This window comes from Microtus pennsylvanicus, chromosome 12 (genome assembly GCF_037038515.1).
Source record: "Microtus pennsylvanicus isolate mMicPen1 chromosome 12, mMicPen1.hap1, whole genome shotgun sequence".
Classification (NCBI taxonomy): Eukaryota; Metazoa; Chordata; class Mammalia; order Rodentia; family Cricetidae; genus Microtus; species Microtus pennsylvanicus.
In genome coordinates, this window is record NC_134590.1 from 4,740,184 (window position 1) to 4,755,740 (window position 15,557).

The window sequence follows — 15,557 nt, forward strand, 5'->3', positions numbered from 1 at the left end:
AAACCAACGCATGAGATAATTCGGCTGGGTATCTAGCGGATGGCAGGCAAACTTGTGTGAAATTTTATGCTTGGACAAAGAGTAACTTGGGCTGAGAACGTCCAGTCTCTGGCTCTGGTGAGCACGACATTTCCTCAGAAGTGTTTTTGTCCAGTGAATGTCCACGGGCACACACTGTGTGCTGGGCAGCAGTCTGATGTAGAACAGCCGGTACTGCAGTGAGGAGAACGCTGCTTGGGACTGTGGGGTGGGAAGGACAGATTGCCAGTCCCATCTAGGTGGCCACGGAAGCAAGGCCTCAGTAGATGGAGACAAGAGACAGGGATTGTAGGTATTAGGACCATGACACACAAGCACACAGAGACAGTTGCCTTGACAGGGCTCAGCAAATGTCAGCAAATGTGAAGCCTGGAACAGTGAAGGGAAGAAAAGTCTAAGGTCTGGATCAAAGTCTGAGCTGGCGATGTAGGGAGAAGGCGCGCATCCATCATAGCTGTTCTGCGTTTAAACTCTTCCTGGTCTGACTCGGGAAGCGCTGGGCGGATAAACCCACTTGATCCCAAACTTCTAGTGTGCAAAGAGGAATCTAGACTATTTCGTCGGTGCTGTTTCAATGGTGATAGTTTGGTGGGTAACCTGGGTTAAATAAAAGGGTGGGGTCAACAACGTCTCTCTGTGAGTCATGCACAGAGTTGGAGAAACTTCGGACCGCTGATGGTTGTTGAGCAATGTGAGCAAGGCTGTGCCCATGCTTCACTGTCTGTTTCATCTGCTCTGCTATTCGCTCTGACCCGTGGGCTGCACGTGATGTTTAAGTCAGCCTTTCTATGCTTTCCAACACGTTTAGGTTAATTGTAACAATACACACTTCTATGACGTAGACAACTAAAACACGGAATCCTGTGGAAACACATACACAGACAAGTACAAGCACTATGACAGACGAACCCTGGGCAGACAGCACGGCTGATAAAGTGCATGAGGACCCCAGTGCCCACTTAAAAATCCAAGTGCAAAGACCAGGCCTATAAGGACTGTCACTGTTGGGTGCTTGGAGGACCTCAAGCAGATTTGAACTCCAGGCTCAGCGAGAAACCCTGTTTCCAAAAACTAAGACAGAAAATGATTAAAAGAAATGATTGATGAGTGCTCACACAAATGTGTACACGTGAATATGTACACATACATATACCACACACTTGGATGCATACATATGTGTGCAATGCATGCGCGCACATACACGCATACACACACAGAGAGGAGCTTGTCTTTGTTAAGTTGGCTGAAGTGTGAGGTATAATTGATTCAGAAATGATGTTTTTATTTCCTTTACTATCTGAATCCCTACGATTTAATTGATCCAATGCTTTTACTGAACTTGTCAGAATGCTGTCCTGTCTTGACATTTCACTATGAAATATTTTAGTACAAATACTTAGGGGAAAACTCTAATTGGATGCATCAGAAAAATAAATTGTTCCACTAACCAAAAATAATTCTGCTAGTTTAAATTTTATTTTTGTAATATACTACTAAAAAATCAAAAAGAGAACTGTGACTCATTACATTTTGGAGACCTAAGGCCTGAAGCCCCTGTTGGTGGTGTCTTGGGAGATATTGTGTGTACTTTGGTTTTGACCCTTGGAGGCAGTGGAGAGTTAGGAGGTAACTTTCCTCAGGGATCCTCTGATCTGGGTCATGGAGATTGGAGAAGGGGCCTGGAAGGAGGCAGTGAAGGAGGCCAGCAGTTAGGACCCCGCGGGTTGTGAACACTCAAGTGAGTGTGGACGTTTCAATCACCAAGTGTGCTAACAGCCGTTTGTGCAAACCATCGAAGACTAGTGTGCATGATAGGTTAGTTATTCAAATAACCACCTTGTATTTTAACATTCCGTCTGCCTACCTGATCCTGAGCTTTTGTGCGATGCGTTCCATCATTTACGCAGTTCTCTCGCCCTCTTTGGGGCTTTTTCTAGAGCGGCATTGAGGAAACGGCCTTAAAGTGCAGGAAACTGGGCGCCCAGGCCCATCCCTTTGTGGTGGACTGCAGCAAGCGGGACGAGATCTACAGTGCAGCAAAAAAGGTAAAATTCTACCTGGAGTTGGAAATATGTCAGGGGTGGTGGCGGGGGACTTGGAAGTGCGGTGGAGATGGTCACATTGACTCCTTACACAATGTAGTTGAGAACCACTGTGGTCTGAATTTCCCAAGAATGTATGTCTGGCTAGTGACAGACCTGCAACTGTACCATGTGACATAGTGTGCTCTACAGCCTTCTAGGGAACTTACTGGAAATACATACACTTGGGGAAGGAGAGATAAAATAGATGGTTTAGGCATGCTTGCTGCACAAGCCTAGCACACAGCCACACATATCTAAGGCTTCCTGGCTGCCAGCCTGGCTCAGGGTTCAGGAATGAAAGCAGAAAACAATAATGTCCTCCTCTGGCCTCTTGTGTGTACATAGACCCATGTACTTATATATATACACATAATCACGCACAGTGTACACACACAGAAAGAAATATATGTGTGTGTGTATGCATATATATATTTGAGGGAGCTGGGGGGCTACTCTGTGGCAAAGTACTTACCTAGTGAGTATAAGGCCTTGGCATCAATCTCCAGAAAAGAAAAATCAAGGTGTGTGTGTGTGTGTGTGTGTGTGTGTGTGTGTGTGTGTGTAGAGAGAGAGAGAGATAAACATGTAAACCTAAGCATTGTTAGCCTTGCTTCCAGTGGGTTTCTTTTTCCTGGTGTAGAGCAGACTCCAGGAATCTAACACTGAGTACGCCCTTATCTCCCCAGTGGTCTAACGTAGTCTAATGTCCTTGACTGGCACTTGCCAATGCTGACAGCATCTTCTGAAGTCCAGCCAAAGACATGGGTGTGAAACTTACTCTGTGTTGGCTTTGAATCATAGGTTTATCTAGCCCTACACGGCCTTGCTGCACTCCTCTCTGCCTCCAACTGAAATGTTCTTTTGTGTGAAATGTGTTCTCATTTGTACCAGTGAAGGCAGGTCATGAGAATAACAGGCAAATTCTTTAAAATCTGCATCTCTAGACCTCTCCTTAAGCATTTCTGATTTGGCAGACACAAAGATCCTGACTCAAACAGGCTGAGGGCCTCTTTGATTAGATTTAGATATGGTTAAATTTTTCCTTTTATTTTCAAATAGTTTGTTTGGATTTTTTATTTAAAAATTTTGACATTATAATTACCTCATTTCTTCTTTCTCGTTCCTCCCTCAAACCCTCTCATACCCCACTTTGGTCTCTTCCAAATTCATGGCCTCCTTTTTCTCTAATTGTTGTGTGTATATATGTATGTGTATACATATACATTCTTAAAAATAACCTATTCAGTCTGAATAGTGTTTCTTGTATGTATGTTGTTTTTTTTTGTTTGTTTTTTTATTGTTTTTTTTTTGTTTTTTGTTTTGTTTTTCGAGACAGGGTTTCTCTGTGGCTTTGGAGCCTGTCCTAGAACTAGCTCTGTAGACCAGGCTGGTCTCGAACTCACAGAGATCCGCCTGCCTCTGCCTCCCGAGTGCTGGGATTAAAGGCGTGTGCCACCATCACCCGGCTGTACGGCTGTACGACTGTACGCGTGTTTTCAAGGCTGATCATTTGCTGTTGCGGAACCAGTTGGTGTGCTCTTCCCTGGGGAAGACCACGTCTCTCATTCTCAGCATTCCTACACTGTCTAGAGTGTCCTTTCTGCAGGGCTGAGGTCTTGTGGTCTTTCCCCCACCCACCTTAGCATGTGTACAGCTAGTGCCCTTGTTCAGCTCATGTTTGGGCAGTCATATTGGTGAGATGCTATGTGTGTGGCTTCTGAGGAGACACAACCCCACAGCAACTCACAGATCCTCTGACCCTTGCAATCCTTCTGCCCCCTCTCCCACAGGGTTTCCTGAGTCTTAGCTGTAGGATGGTTTTGTAGATGTGTCTCTTATGACAAGGCTCTCCTGTTTTGCATTTTGACCAGTTGTGGGTTTCTGTAGCAGACGTTTCCTTGATGAGGGTTGAGAACTACACTTACCTGTGGATGTAAGGACAAATATTTTGAAGGTAGTAAAGGGACTGTGCTGGTTAAGTAAAGTGGTGGTTTTAGCTTCTCCTCTAAGATCCGTGATTTCACTCCCCCTGGGTCATTGACTGTTTCCAGTACAAGGCATGACTTCCCTCTTGCTGAGCAGGCCTTTAGTTCAATTAGAGAGGTGTTGGTTACCATCTTAGTTAGGGGTCACTATTGCTGTGATGAGATGCCATGACCAAAAACAGCTTGGGGAGGAAAGGGTCTGTTTCACTCACAGCTCCATGGAACAGTTCATCATCAAAAGCAGTCTGGACAGGCACTCACTCACAGCAGGAACCTGGAGGCAGAACTGAGTCAGAGGCCATGGAGGGTTGCTGCTTACTGCCTTGCTCATATGACTTGCTCAGCCTGTTTTCTTGGGTTTTTGATGGTTTTTTTTGGGAGGGGAGGGTTGTTTTGTTTTCATTTGGTTTAGTTTCTCAAGACCGGGTTTCTCTGTGTAACCCTGACTGCCCTGGAACTCACTTTGTAGACCAGGCTGGTCTTGAACTCACAAGAATCCACCTGCCTCTGCCTCCTGAGTGCTGGAATTAAAGGTGTGAGCCACAGCTTCTGACTTTTTTGTTTGAAGTGAATAGTTGAAAATATGATTCCTTGTGATGTTTTCAGACATCCTTACTGTTACTTTACCCTCTTTCCTAGGTATTTATCTACACTTTTTAATTTGAGCCCCCCTTCCCGATTCTCTAGCAGATCGATTATATCCTGCTCCTCCTTTCCTGATTGATTCCCGACACCCCTACCCTGGCAGTTGCCCGTTGTCCTTTTCTTGTTTCTGCGGTTACTACAGGGTATGTTCTCAAGCTGCAGATTGGAGCTGGGAGCCAAATGAGAAAGAACAATCAACACTCAATATGATCTTTTCTAGTTCCATCCATTTGCCTGCAAGTCTCATGATTTCATTTTTTTTCACAGCAGAATGGTAGTCCAGGGTGTATATTTATGACACTTCATTATACAGTGGCCGGTTAGTTCTATTTCCTAGCTACCGTGAATAGAACACCAATAAACATGGATGAACAAGCACCTGTGGAGGAGGATGTCAAGTCCTTTGGGAATGTGCCAAGAAGTGGTATAGCTGGATTGAAGCGTTTATCTAATTATTCTTTATCAATAAAAAAAATTAAGCCTGAATGATCAGAGAAGCAAAGAAGCCACCAGTCACCTCCTTTCTCTTCCGTACCTCAATATAAAGGACTGAGATCCTCTCTCTGTTGATTGCCTTTGGGTGGGCTACTTAGTCCAGGGTTAGTAGCCCGCCTGGCAGTTCAGTTATTCCAGGGTCATGGAGAGGCACTACCTGGAAGATATGGGCTAGGAGACAGGAAGAAGGCCATGCAAGGTTTGTCAAAGCCTCCGTTTATTACAGATGGGGTATAGCTTTATATAGAGTAAAGAGTTGGGGGATGGGCACAGGGTTCTGGGCTCTTGCCGCGTGGTTCACGTTGGTCACATGGTTCTCGTTGATCACGTAGGCAGCAGGTTATCTTCAGTCAGGCCACTGTAGGTCTGGAAGTTGACACACCTAGCTCTCTAGATAGTTTGGAATGTGGGGTGGGTTCCGCTAACAGATAGCTCTCATTAACAGCCAATTTGGGTGTGGGGTAGGCTCTGTCAATAGAACCATTCTTAACACAATTAGGGGTGTGGGGTTCTCTGCAGACTCCCCAGGGTGATGGTTCCTGTAATGATTTTAGGAGGAAATTGGCTCCTGACATCTCTCAGCCCCATTTTACTACTTCCTGTCTCCTATCTGTCCTCAGTCCTCCAAAGACCTCTATGGTTAATTTTGGTCAGTTAGTGGCTAGCTCTGTCCTCTAACTCAAAGCAGATTTTGTTGTCAGAATGCGATCAAAATATCACACAATCCTGAGTCATTTGGCAGATTTATTTTTACTTTTTGTGAATCCCCCCACCTCTCTCTCTCTCTCTCTCTGCCTGTGGATTAGGATGTAGTTCTCAGCTACTGGTCCAGCACCAACATGCTGCCGTGCTCCCACCATGATGATAATGGACCAAACCTATGAAACTGTAAGAAAGACCCCCATTAAATGCTTTCTTTCATAAGAATTGCCTTGGTCATGGTGTCTCTTCACAACAACTGTGGCTAAGCCAATTTTTCTTCTTGATTCTTTGTTTTGTTTTTGATTTTTTTTTAGTTCTTTATATAATTTGCATATTAATCCTCTGTCAGATGTGTAACAGGCAAAGGCTCTCTCTCAGTCTATGGACTTCGTCTTACTTAGTTAATTTTTTTTCTTTAGTTAGGCAAAAGCTTTTTAGTTTTATGAAGTGCGGCTTGTTCTTGGACAAATGGAGTTCTATTCAGAAAATCATGTTTTTTTGTTTGTTTGTTTGTTTGTTGGCAGTTTCAGTGTTCCAGGTTTAGGTCTTTGGTCCATGTAGAGTTAGTTTCTGTGCAGGGTGATAGATACAGGTCTAATTTCATTCTTCTGCATGTGGAATTCAGTTTTCCCAGCACAGCTGGTGAAGATGATTTCTTTTAGCCAGCTTTTGTTTTGGCATCTTTGCTGACTATTACATGGCTGAAGGTGTGTGTGCTCATGCTTGGGCCTTAGATTTTATTTGATTAGTCTGGCGTCTGCTTCTGGACCGGTACTGGAATGTTTTTATTACTATAGCCCTGTAATAGATCCTGAGATTTGGACTGGTAATCCTTCCAGCATTGTTCTTTTTGTTCCGGATGATTTGGGCTATCGGGGGCCTTTTGTGGTTCCATATGAATTTTAGGATAGGTTGTTTATCTCTATGAAGATTGGGATGGGGATTTTGATTGGGATTGTATTGAATCTATAAATAGCTTATACTAGAAGAGTCATATTCTTTCTTTTTTTATTTACTCATTTAGTGTACATTGGGGTTTTGCCTGTATGTGTGTCTGTGTGAAGGTGTCAGATCCTCTGAAACTGGAGTTACAGGCAGTTATGAGCTGCCATGTGGATGCTGGGAGTTGAACCTGGGTCCTTTGGAAGAGCAGCCAGTGCTCTTAACCTCTGAGCCGTCTCTTGAGCCCGAAGGGTCATTTTTATATTATTAATTCTAGCAATCCATGATCATGGGATGTCTTTCCATGATCTAGTGTCTTTTCTATCTCTTTCATCAGTGGTGTAAAGCTTTCACTGGAGAGATTCTTCACTTCCTTGGTTAAGTTTAATCGTAGATATTTTATTTTCTTTGCGGGCATTATGAATGGGAATGTGTCCATGTGCTCTTCTTTTTATGTTTGTTGTTAGGGTATAGAAAGGCTATTGATTTGTTCAAATTGAGTCAGTGTCCTGGCACATTGATAAATTTATCATTTATAGAAGTTTTATGGTAGAATTTTTGGGATCTGTAATGCATAGTATCATGTCACCTGCAGATAGGGATAGTTTGGTTTCTTTCCCTATTTGTATCCATTTAATGTCCTTCTCTTGCCTTATTGCTCCAGCTAGCACTTCAAACACAACATTGAGAAGGAATCAGAATAGGAGACATCCCTCTCTCATTCCTGACTTCACTAGGATTGCTTTCAGCTTTTCCCCATTTATGATGGCATTGGCTTGGGTCTCTCATGGATAGCTTTTACTATGCTGAGGTATGATCCCTTTAGCCCTACATTCTCCAGGACTTTCATCATGATGGCATATTGTCTCTTGTCAAAGGCTTGTTTCTACATATATTGAGATGACCACATGGTTTTTGTTGTTGTCAATTTATGTGATTTACTATATTTATTGAAGTATTTATGTTTCAGGGATATAGTCAACTTAGTCATGGTAGATAATCTTTTTGATGTATTCTATTTGATGGTAGATCATGGTAGGTATTCTTTTTGATGTATTATATTCTATTTTTGATCTATTCTGTTTGCTTTATTGAACATTTTTTTGAGTCTATGTTCATCAGGGATGTTGGCGTATAGTTTTCTTTCCTTTTTTTCTTTTTTTTTCTGTGTCTTTTCCTGATTTGGGTATTCAGGTGATATTGATTACATAGAAAGAGCTTGGGTGTTGATCTTCTTTGAAAGTCTGGAAGAGTTCTGCTGTGAATGCATCTGGTCCCTGCATTGTTTTGTTTGGCGTTTGTACTTTGACTTTTAGCTGAAAGGCTTTTTATTACTGTTTCAATCTCCTCATTTGTTACAGATCTGTGTAGGTTGTTGACTTCTTGGTTGAATTTGGCTGAATCTAGAAATTCATCCCTTTTTTTCTGGTAGCCTTTCTGTGTGAGGTTCTTTGTGGAGATCTGGAAGAGTCTGGCTTCCACCCTTTAGTGGCCTAAACCATTCTATTGGTTCCTGCTTCTTATCTTTAAAAAATGGACAAACAACAGTCATTGCCTTGAGCATTATCGTGAACACTAACTACAAAGGAGAATGAACCCATCCTAAATGCACAGCAAAGGCTTCCATTAGGCAGTTTGCTGCTTTCCGTGCCCCAGCCTTACCATGGCACTGCCACAAGTAATGGCAACTTTGTGAGAAGAAGCCAGCTGTTATGTGGAACCCAGTGTGTAACAGGGTCTGATTCTGGGGTCCACGTAGTCAGTGAGCTAACTATGCACACAAAACAAAAGTTCTGGTACAATGTCCTTGCTCTGCTAGACCTGGGAGCTCTGGCATACCTGTTATGAAAAGGAGCTTAAACATCAATGTTTGTGCGCTTTTATTTAGGGCTGCTGTTACTGATTACAGTAGAACCCTGGAAATGCAGTGGTCACTTGGAAAAATTACCAGAAGTTCCTACTTCCTGAATAGGGCAGCTTTCACCGCTCAAACGATGCCTCGTGCAGCCCTGGGCAGCCGGCCCTGTCATCATGTTCGTACTTCCTCAACGGAAATCATTTTACCCATAGCTGCAATAACCTTTGAAAATCGTGGCTTATGGAAGCCCTCCCCCCCATATAATCACTTTAGTTTCTCAAATGTTCTTCCTTCTTAACTAATACCAAAGAGAGGAGCTAATTATCCAGGGGAAACACTTACATGGTAGAAACCATGCTTGTAACTTTTTATTTGTGCTTTTATTTTTGTTCGTTTAGAGACAGGATCTCGCTATGCAGCCCTGGATGGCTTAGAACTCTCTATGTATATCATATAATACTCCAACTCACAGCGGTCTGCCTGTATCTGCCTTCGGAGTTCTGGAATTAAAGATGTATACTACTATGTCCAACTATTTATAACATTTTTATTATTTACCTCATATATATTTCCATATCAAGACCTACTCAGATACCTCATAAAATCAAGAAAAGAGCCTATAAACACATCCCTTGGGTATAGGTATAAATAGATGTGTATTGATGATATAGTAATAGTAATAGCACGTTATAAATTGTATTAAATAGCTCATTTACATGTTGTTCCATTATTCCCACAGTAACTTACAACACGCTATATTCTTAACTCTATTCTAAGAGCAGCAATGGAAAATTTGAATCACTTATTTAAAGTCCAGAGAGTGGCAGAGACACAACTCGACTCAAGACTGACCAAAGACCCCCTACTTTATAGTCCTCCGCCTTTTGCCACCCAGTAGAGAATGGTTGGTGAGAAACAGAGCAAAATCATCATGACAATAAGGAAATAGATGTGACTAGTGTAGCCAGGTTTACACAATTTCCTATAACCTGTCCTAGAATCTGCTAATAAATTTAACTGATTTCTGCTTACCTTTAGAAGAAGTGTTTAAAAAGCAATGTTATTTATCCAAATATCTCTTTAGCCATAATCAATAAGAGCAAAGTTAATAGACTAAATTGTAAATGAATTATAAGCAGAGTTGCTTTGCACATAAGTAGGTAAAATAAAAAGGACCTTTTACCCCATATTGGCATACAGGTAACAAAATAACTGCTTTTTTCTCCATGCCTAGTAGATAAAAATGTATGTTCTTTTAATAGTCAGTATATATGCAAATTTGCAGTCAAACCACTTAGTGAATATAGCTTTCTTTTTGATATTTAAGGTAAAGGAAGAAGTTGGGAATGTTAGCATCCTGGTAAATAATGCTGGCGTTGTCTACACTTCAGATCTGTTTGCTACGCAAGATGCTCAAATCGAAAAGACTTTTGAAGTCAATGTGCTTGCACACTTTTGGGTGAGTGCGATTTCTTTTACAAAATACTTCCTTTTGAAGACCCAAAGATTAAGAGTTCACTTTTAATGACATGACTGCATTTTTACTAACAGTTGTACCTTCCAAAATTAATAATGAAGTATGTCCTTGTAAGTTTCTGGTGTTGTGTGTGTTTTGATTCTTCTGGCTTTTTAGTATCAAGGTCTCAGGTAGCACAGGCTAGCCATAAACTTAATATAGAGCTGAGGCTAGCTTTGAACTCCTGATCCTCCTGCCTCTACTTTCAAAGTGTTGAGTTTGCAAGCATACATTATCATGCCTTGCCCGTCGGTTTTGATTCTAAACTATATTTAGAATCACATATCTCTGTGATAGTATAGACATATGGAAAGGACAAAGAGTCCACCCAAGTCATCGTCTATGATCCTGTAACAAGGGAGAGTGTAGTGTGCTTTCAAACTCTTGTGAGACTCGGGCTCCATATTGTTTCCTGGCCTCGAAAGCTGCAGACTTTATAGTGGAACTCACTGTTCAAGGACTCTAGTGTGGGCTTCTGAAGACGTCAAATAGCTCCCAAACAGCTAGTTTATAAAGAAACCCTTGATATTTTCTTGGATGTGAGCTTGGGCTGATAAGAGTTCAAGAAGCTGCAGTGTACCGGTTACCCCGCTTTTCCCAAGCCGTAGACGCCTGTCTTCCTGTGTTTACATTTGATAAAATACAGTGTGTTATCTCATTTGCTTCTGTATCCCCAGCATGCATACAGTGGGTACTCAATAAGCATTTAGGAACCACTAGAAGATTGCTCTTTGTGGATTTTGAGATCATGATCAAATTATTGTCTAGCAAATTAATATGAAACATTAACCCTTCTTGTACTCCAGTGTATCACTCCTATTCGGTGTATGAGATGATTGAAGGCATCAGTGCCGAGGGGTAAAAGGCTAGGGATATAAGCAGTGAACAGTTTAAACGAGATGGGTTCTCAACGCTTTCAGCGTCCGTTGTAATGATTCCGCTGTGGCACCCTGGCCATTTGTCCAGGCCAATGCTGAGCTTGGCAGTCGGGTGTTTTCATTTATATCAGGAATGATGTTTGGATAGCTTATCATTGTTTCAAGGTAGTCTCCATGAACCTGTGAATCATAAATAATACATGGTTTTGTAATAAAAAATTGTTTCTAGACCACAAAGGCATTTCTTCCCGACATGATGAAGAATAATCATGGCCATATTGTCACCGTGGCATCAGCAGCCGGGCACACGGTGGTTCCCTTCTTGCTGGCTTACTGGTATGTGACTACTTTGCTTCTACTGACTCCTATGCTTAACTTGTATGCTTTTATGTCTTATTATTTTGGTTGTATCCTTGGAAACTTTTATATAAGATTTACACGTATCTTATATAAAAATAAGTTACCTACCTACCTATGTATACTTATGTATGTATATTTACACACATCAATAGCTACGTGTACAGACACATTCAATGTAATTTTAGAGTGTAGGCACTTAATTTTTCTTTCCCTATTTAATGAGGACTGTCTTCGTTATGATAACAGACTTGAAGTTGCTCAAAGAGGAAGAGCTACGCAAAGCCTTGAGATTAACAGTATCATCAACTGTTAAGCCCCTTTTCAGTTCGCTTCAACAACTTTTCAGTTCTAGAGGTCTCTGGAGTAATTGACACAATTATAAGACAGTCACTGAAAACATTTTCCGTGCCTTCTAACAGTAAGGAAACAAAAGAATAATGATTTTGCGCCGTGAAGGTGGCTGTAAAATAACTTACAAAGAGGAATTACCGTTTAAAATTGACGAGGGTTTCGTCTGTCTGCGATAGCTGGGACCACAGCACAGTGGGTATCCTCTATCTGAGCTAACGCTCTGTGGTTCCTGAGCCTCGCAGAACCCCCATCAGAGTCTCAGCTGTCATCTTCTGTGAGCCAATCACAGCCTTCACTGGTTGTAGTCAGTCTGTCTCTGTACCACCACACGTGGCTCACGGAGCTTACCTCTCCTCCTGCATGTCCTGTTTCCTCTGCCTCTGACTGGCGACCTAATATCTCTTCCTATCTGAGTCCTCTCTGTCTTCACAAATCCCACCTAACCTCTTCCTGCCTGGCTATTGGCCATTCAGCTCTCTATTAAACCAATCACGGTGACTCGTCTTCACACAGTGTAGAGGAATATCTGCAGCGCTGGTTCAGTTCCACTGAGTGTCTGCTCAGGGCTGAAGTTTTCACAGATACTGAAGACCTCTACCAGAAAACCATGTCATCAGATGTTGGTAACAAGTGGTCAGCTGAGCCTGTGTTCTAAGTGAACACACTACGTTCTTTTTTCTTCTTCCTTTGTCCTTTTTCTCTCTCTTCCTCTCTTTCTCTCCTTCACTCCTTCCCTTCCTCCCTCTTTGTGAGTGTGTGTGTGTGTGTGTGTGTGTGTGTGTGTGTGTGTGTGTGTGTTTGTGTGTATTTGGTTTTGTTTTGTTTTGAGACAGGGTCTCATGCAGCCAAGCCAGAGATGATCTTGAAGTCCTGTTCTTGTTTTTACCTCTTGAGTCCTGGGCTTACAGGTGTGTGCCAGTGTGCCTAGTCTCTTCAGTGCTGGATCACACCCAGGGCGTTGTACTTGCCAGGTGAACACTCTGTGCAGTGCTGAGTCACACTCAGGGCCCTGTTCTTGCTAGGTGAATACTCTATCTGTGCAATACTGGATCACACCCAGGAACCTGTGTGTGCCAGGTCAGCACTCTGTCTGTGCAGTGCTGGATCACACCAGGGCCCTATGCACTCCAGGTCAGCACTCTGTCTGTGCAGTGCTGGATCACACCAGGGCCCTATGCACTCCAGGTCAGCACTCTGTCTGTGCAGTGCTGGATCACACCAGGGCCCTATGCACTCCAGGTCAGCACTCTGTCTGTGCAGTGCTGGATCACACCAGGGCCCTATGCACTCCAGGTCAGCACTCTGTCTGTGCAGTGCTGGATCACACCAGGGCCCTATGCACTCCAGGTCAGCACTCTGTCTGTGCAGTGCTGGATCACACCAGGGCCCTATGCACTCCGGGTGAGCACTGTCTGTGCAGTGCTAGATCACACCAGGGCCCTATGCACTCCAGGTCAGCACTGTCTGTGCAGTGCTAGATCACACCAGGGCCCTATGCACTCCAGGTCAGCACTCTGTGCAGTGCTGGATCACACCAGGGCCCTATGCACTCCAGGTCAGCACTCTGTCTGTGCAGTGCTGGATCACACCAGGGCTCTATGCACTCCAGGTCAGCACTCTGTGCAGTGCTGGATCACACCAGGGCCCTATGCACTCTGGGTGAGCACTCTACACTGAGCCACATCCTGCCCCTGACACTGCCTTTTAATTGTAAAGCTTTCTAAAAGCTTTACAATACTCAGTGGGTAGAGCATGAGACTCTTAATCTCAGGGTCATGGGTTTGAGCCCCATGTTGGGTGCCAGACTAGAGTAAGGAGGCCTCTTGTTGATTCCTGACTGCCTGGCTATCTTAGACCCAAAATAATCACACAGAAACTATATTCATTAAAGCATTTCTTGGCCCATTAGCTCTAGCTTCCTATTGGCTAACTCTTACATATTAATTTAACCCATTTCTATTAATCTGTCTATCGCCACTTGACTGTGGTTTACCGGTTAATGTTCAAGTGTCTGTCTCTGGCGGGGCTACATGGCGTCTCTGATTCTGCCCTTCTTTCTCCCAGCATTCAGCCTAGCTTTTCCTGCCTACCTAAGTTCTGCCTTGCTATAGGTCCAAAGCAGTTTCTTTGTTAATTAATGGTACAGAGGGAAATCCCACATCACTAATACACATTTATAATAATGAAAAATGATTGCTTCAAAGTAGATCATCTATTTAAAAAGTAGTCATAAAAAAGCCATCACACCTGGGGCCTCTCAGTGCTCCCCTAGTTACCATCGTAACAGCACAGGTTACATTTGCCCACTTTTGATTTTTATGTACCATGTTTGTGAGATGTGCCCATAATGTCATTTGTGGCTATTGTTTGATCATACGTAGTTTTATATCATGTGACTCTACAGCAACCTGTCTGCCTGTTCTACCATCATGAACATCTGGGGTGTTGCTAAGACGGGATTCTTATGGGATAATGATGTAGGCGAACTTGCTCGCTTTTCCTGTGCTGGATTTTTCTTATCCATGAAGCAGTTTGATAACCGTATCTGATGTAAATCCTAGAACGCAGATTCTGGGATCCGGGAACTGCTTAGTAACTGGAGGGCAGCTGCTGGAATTTCAATTCCACTTCCCTGTACTCACCAAAAACAATAGGGCCCCACCTGTGGGCTCCCAGAGTACGGCCCCAGAAACCGGTTCTGTGTTCTCCAGCTGCCCTTTGTGGGGTGAAGCGCAGGGAAAACAGAATTGCTGACTCTTTTCTCTACAGCCGAGCCCTCGCCTGTCACTGTAGTGGTTGTCACAGCACAAGGACTCTCTGACCGTCTCTTTGAGGAGAAAGGGAATCACGCTGAAGGAGCGATAGCAGAACAGTTTCTGCGAGTAACGTGAAAGGGCACAGTGACAGCACTGACGTCATAGTGAGGAAGACAAAGCTTCCCTAAGATGATGTTTGATGTTTGTCAAGTGGGTTTTTTAATGGTACCTTGATTTTTAATACAATATTTTATTAAGTCTTTGGGAATTTCATGCCTTGTATGTTTATCATATTCATGGCCTCCCATTTCCCCCTCTAACTTCTCCCTGATCCACCACCCTTCTTGAATGAAAAAGAAATAAAATAAAACAGGAAAGGACATGACTGTTCCTAGGTACATTGGAAGAGAACGTTCAGTATAGACACATGGGAGAGCATAGCCCATAGAGACATCTGGGAGAGCCCAGAGTGGACATGGCCTGAGCCATGGGAGGGGAAAGTAAAGAGAGAGGGGCTGCTGACCAGGAGGGGGCAGCCTGGGCCGAGAGACTGGCATAGCCAAAATGGTGGGATATATAGGGAAGGGCAGTCGGGGGAAGGGCAACCGAGTGCCTGGGCTGGAAATGTTTAGAGTAGGAGATGGGATGTGCCAGCCATACCCTATAACAGGTAGGGACTGAGGGATGCTGGGAGAACCTGGTGACCAGCATCCATCCTGATACAGTAAATAGGCCCCCAAAATAGCTGTTTGTCCCATGTTTAATACCCAGCACTCCTTTCCTGCTCCCAACTTCAAAGTTGATTTTTAAAAGAAAGCAGTGAGCTTGAAAATATATTTTGTCAACACAAATAGCCAGGGTAAGAACACTCAGCAAAACTGCATGTGAGCATTGGCTTACGATGAAATGCTGCTTAAAACATGATTGTAAGTCGGGAGTAATAATT

At 43.2% G+C, this 15,557-nt stretch overlaps 1 protein-coding gene across 1 annotated transcript in view; it reads left to right on the plus strand.

Annotated features, from left to right (window-relative positions):
- Nucleotides 1–15,557, plus strand: part of LOC142832627 (estradiol 17-beta-dehydrogenase 11) — a 36,706-nt gene that overhangs the window by 1,471 nt on the left and 19,678 nt on the right. Inside the window, exons 2-4 of the mRNA XM_075943228.1 lie at nucleotides 1,977–2,084; nucleotides 10,078–10,209; nucleotides 11,374–11,480. Coding sequence (XP_075799343.1) covers nucleotides 1,977–2,084; nucleotides 10,078–10,209; nucleotides 11,374–11,480 — 347 coding nt within the window. The remainder of the gene's footprint in view (nucleotides 1–1,976; nucleotides 2,085–10,077; nucleotides 10,210–11,373; nucleotides 11,481–15,557) is intronic.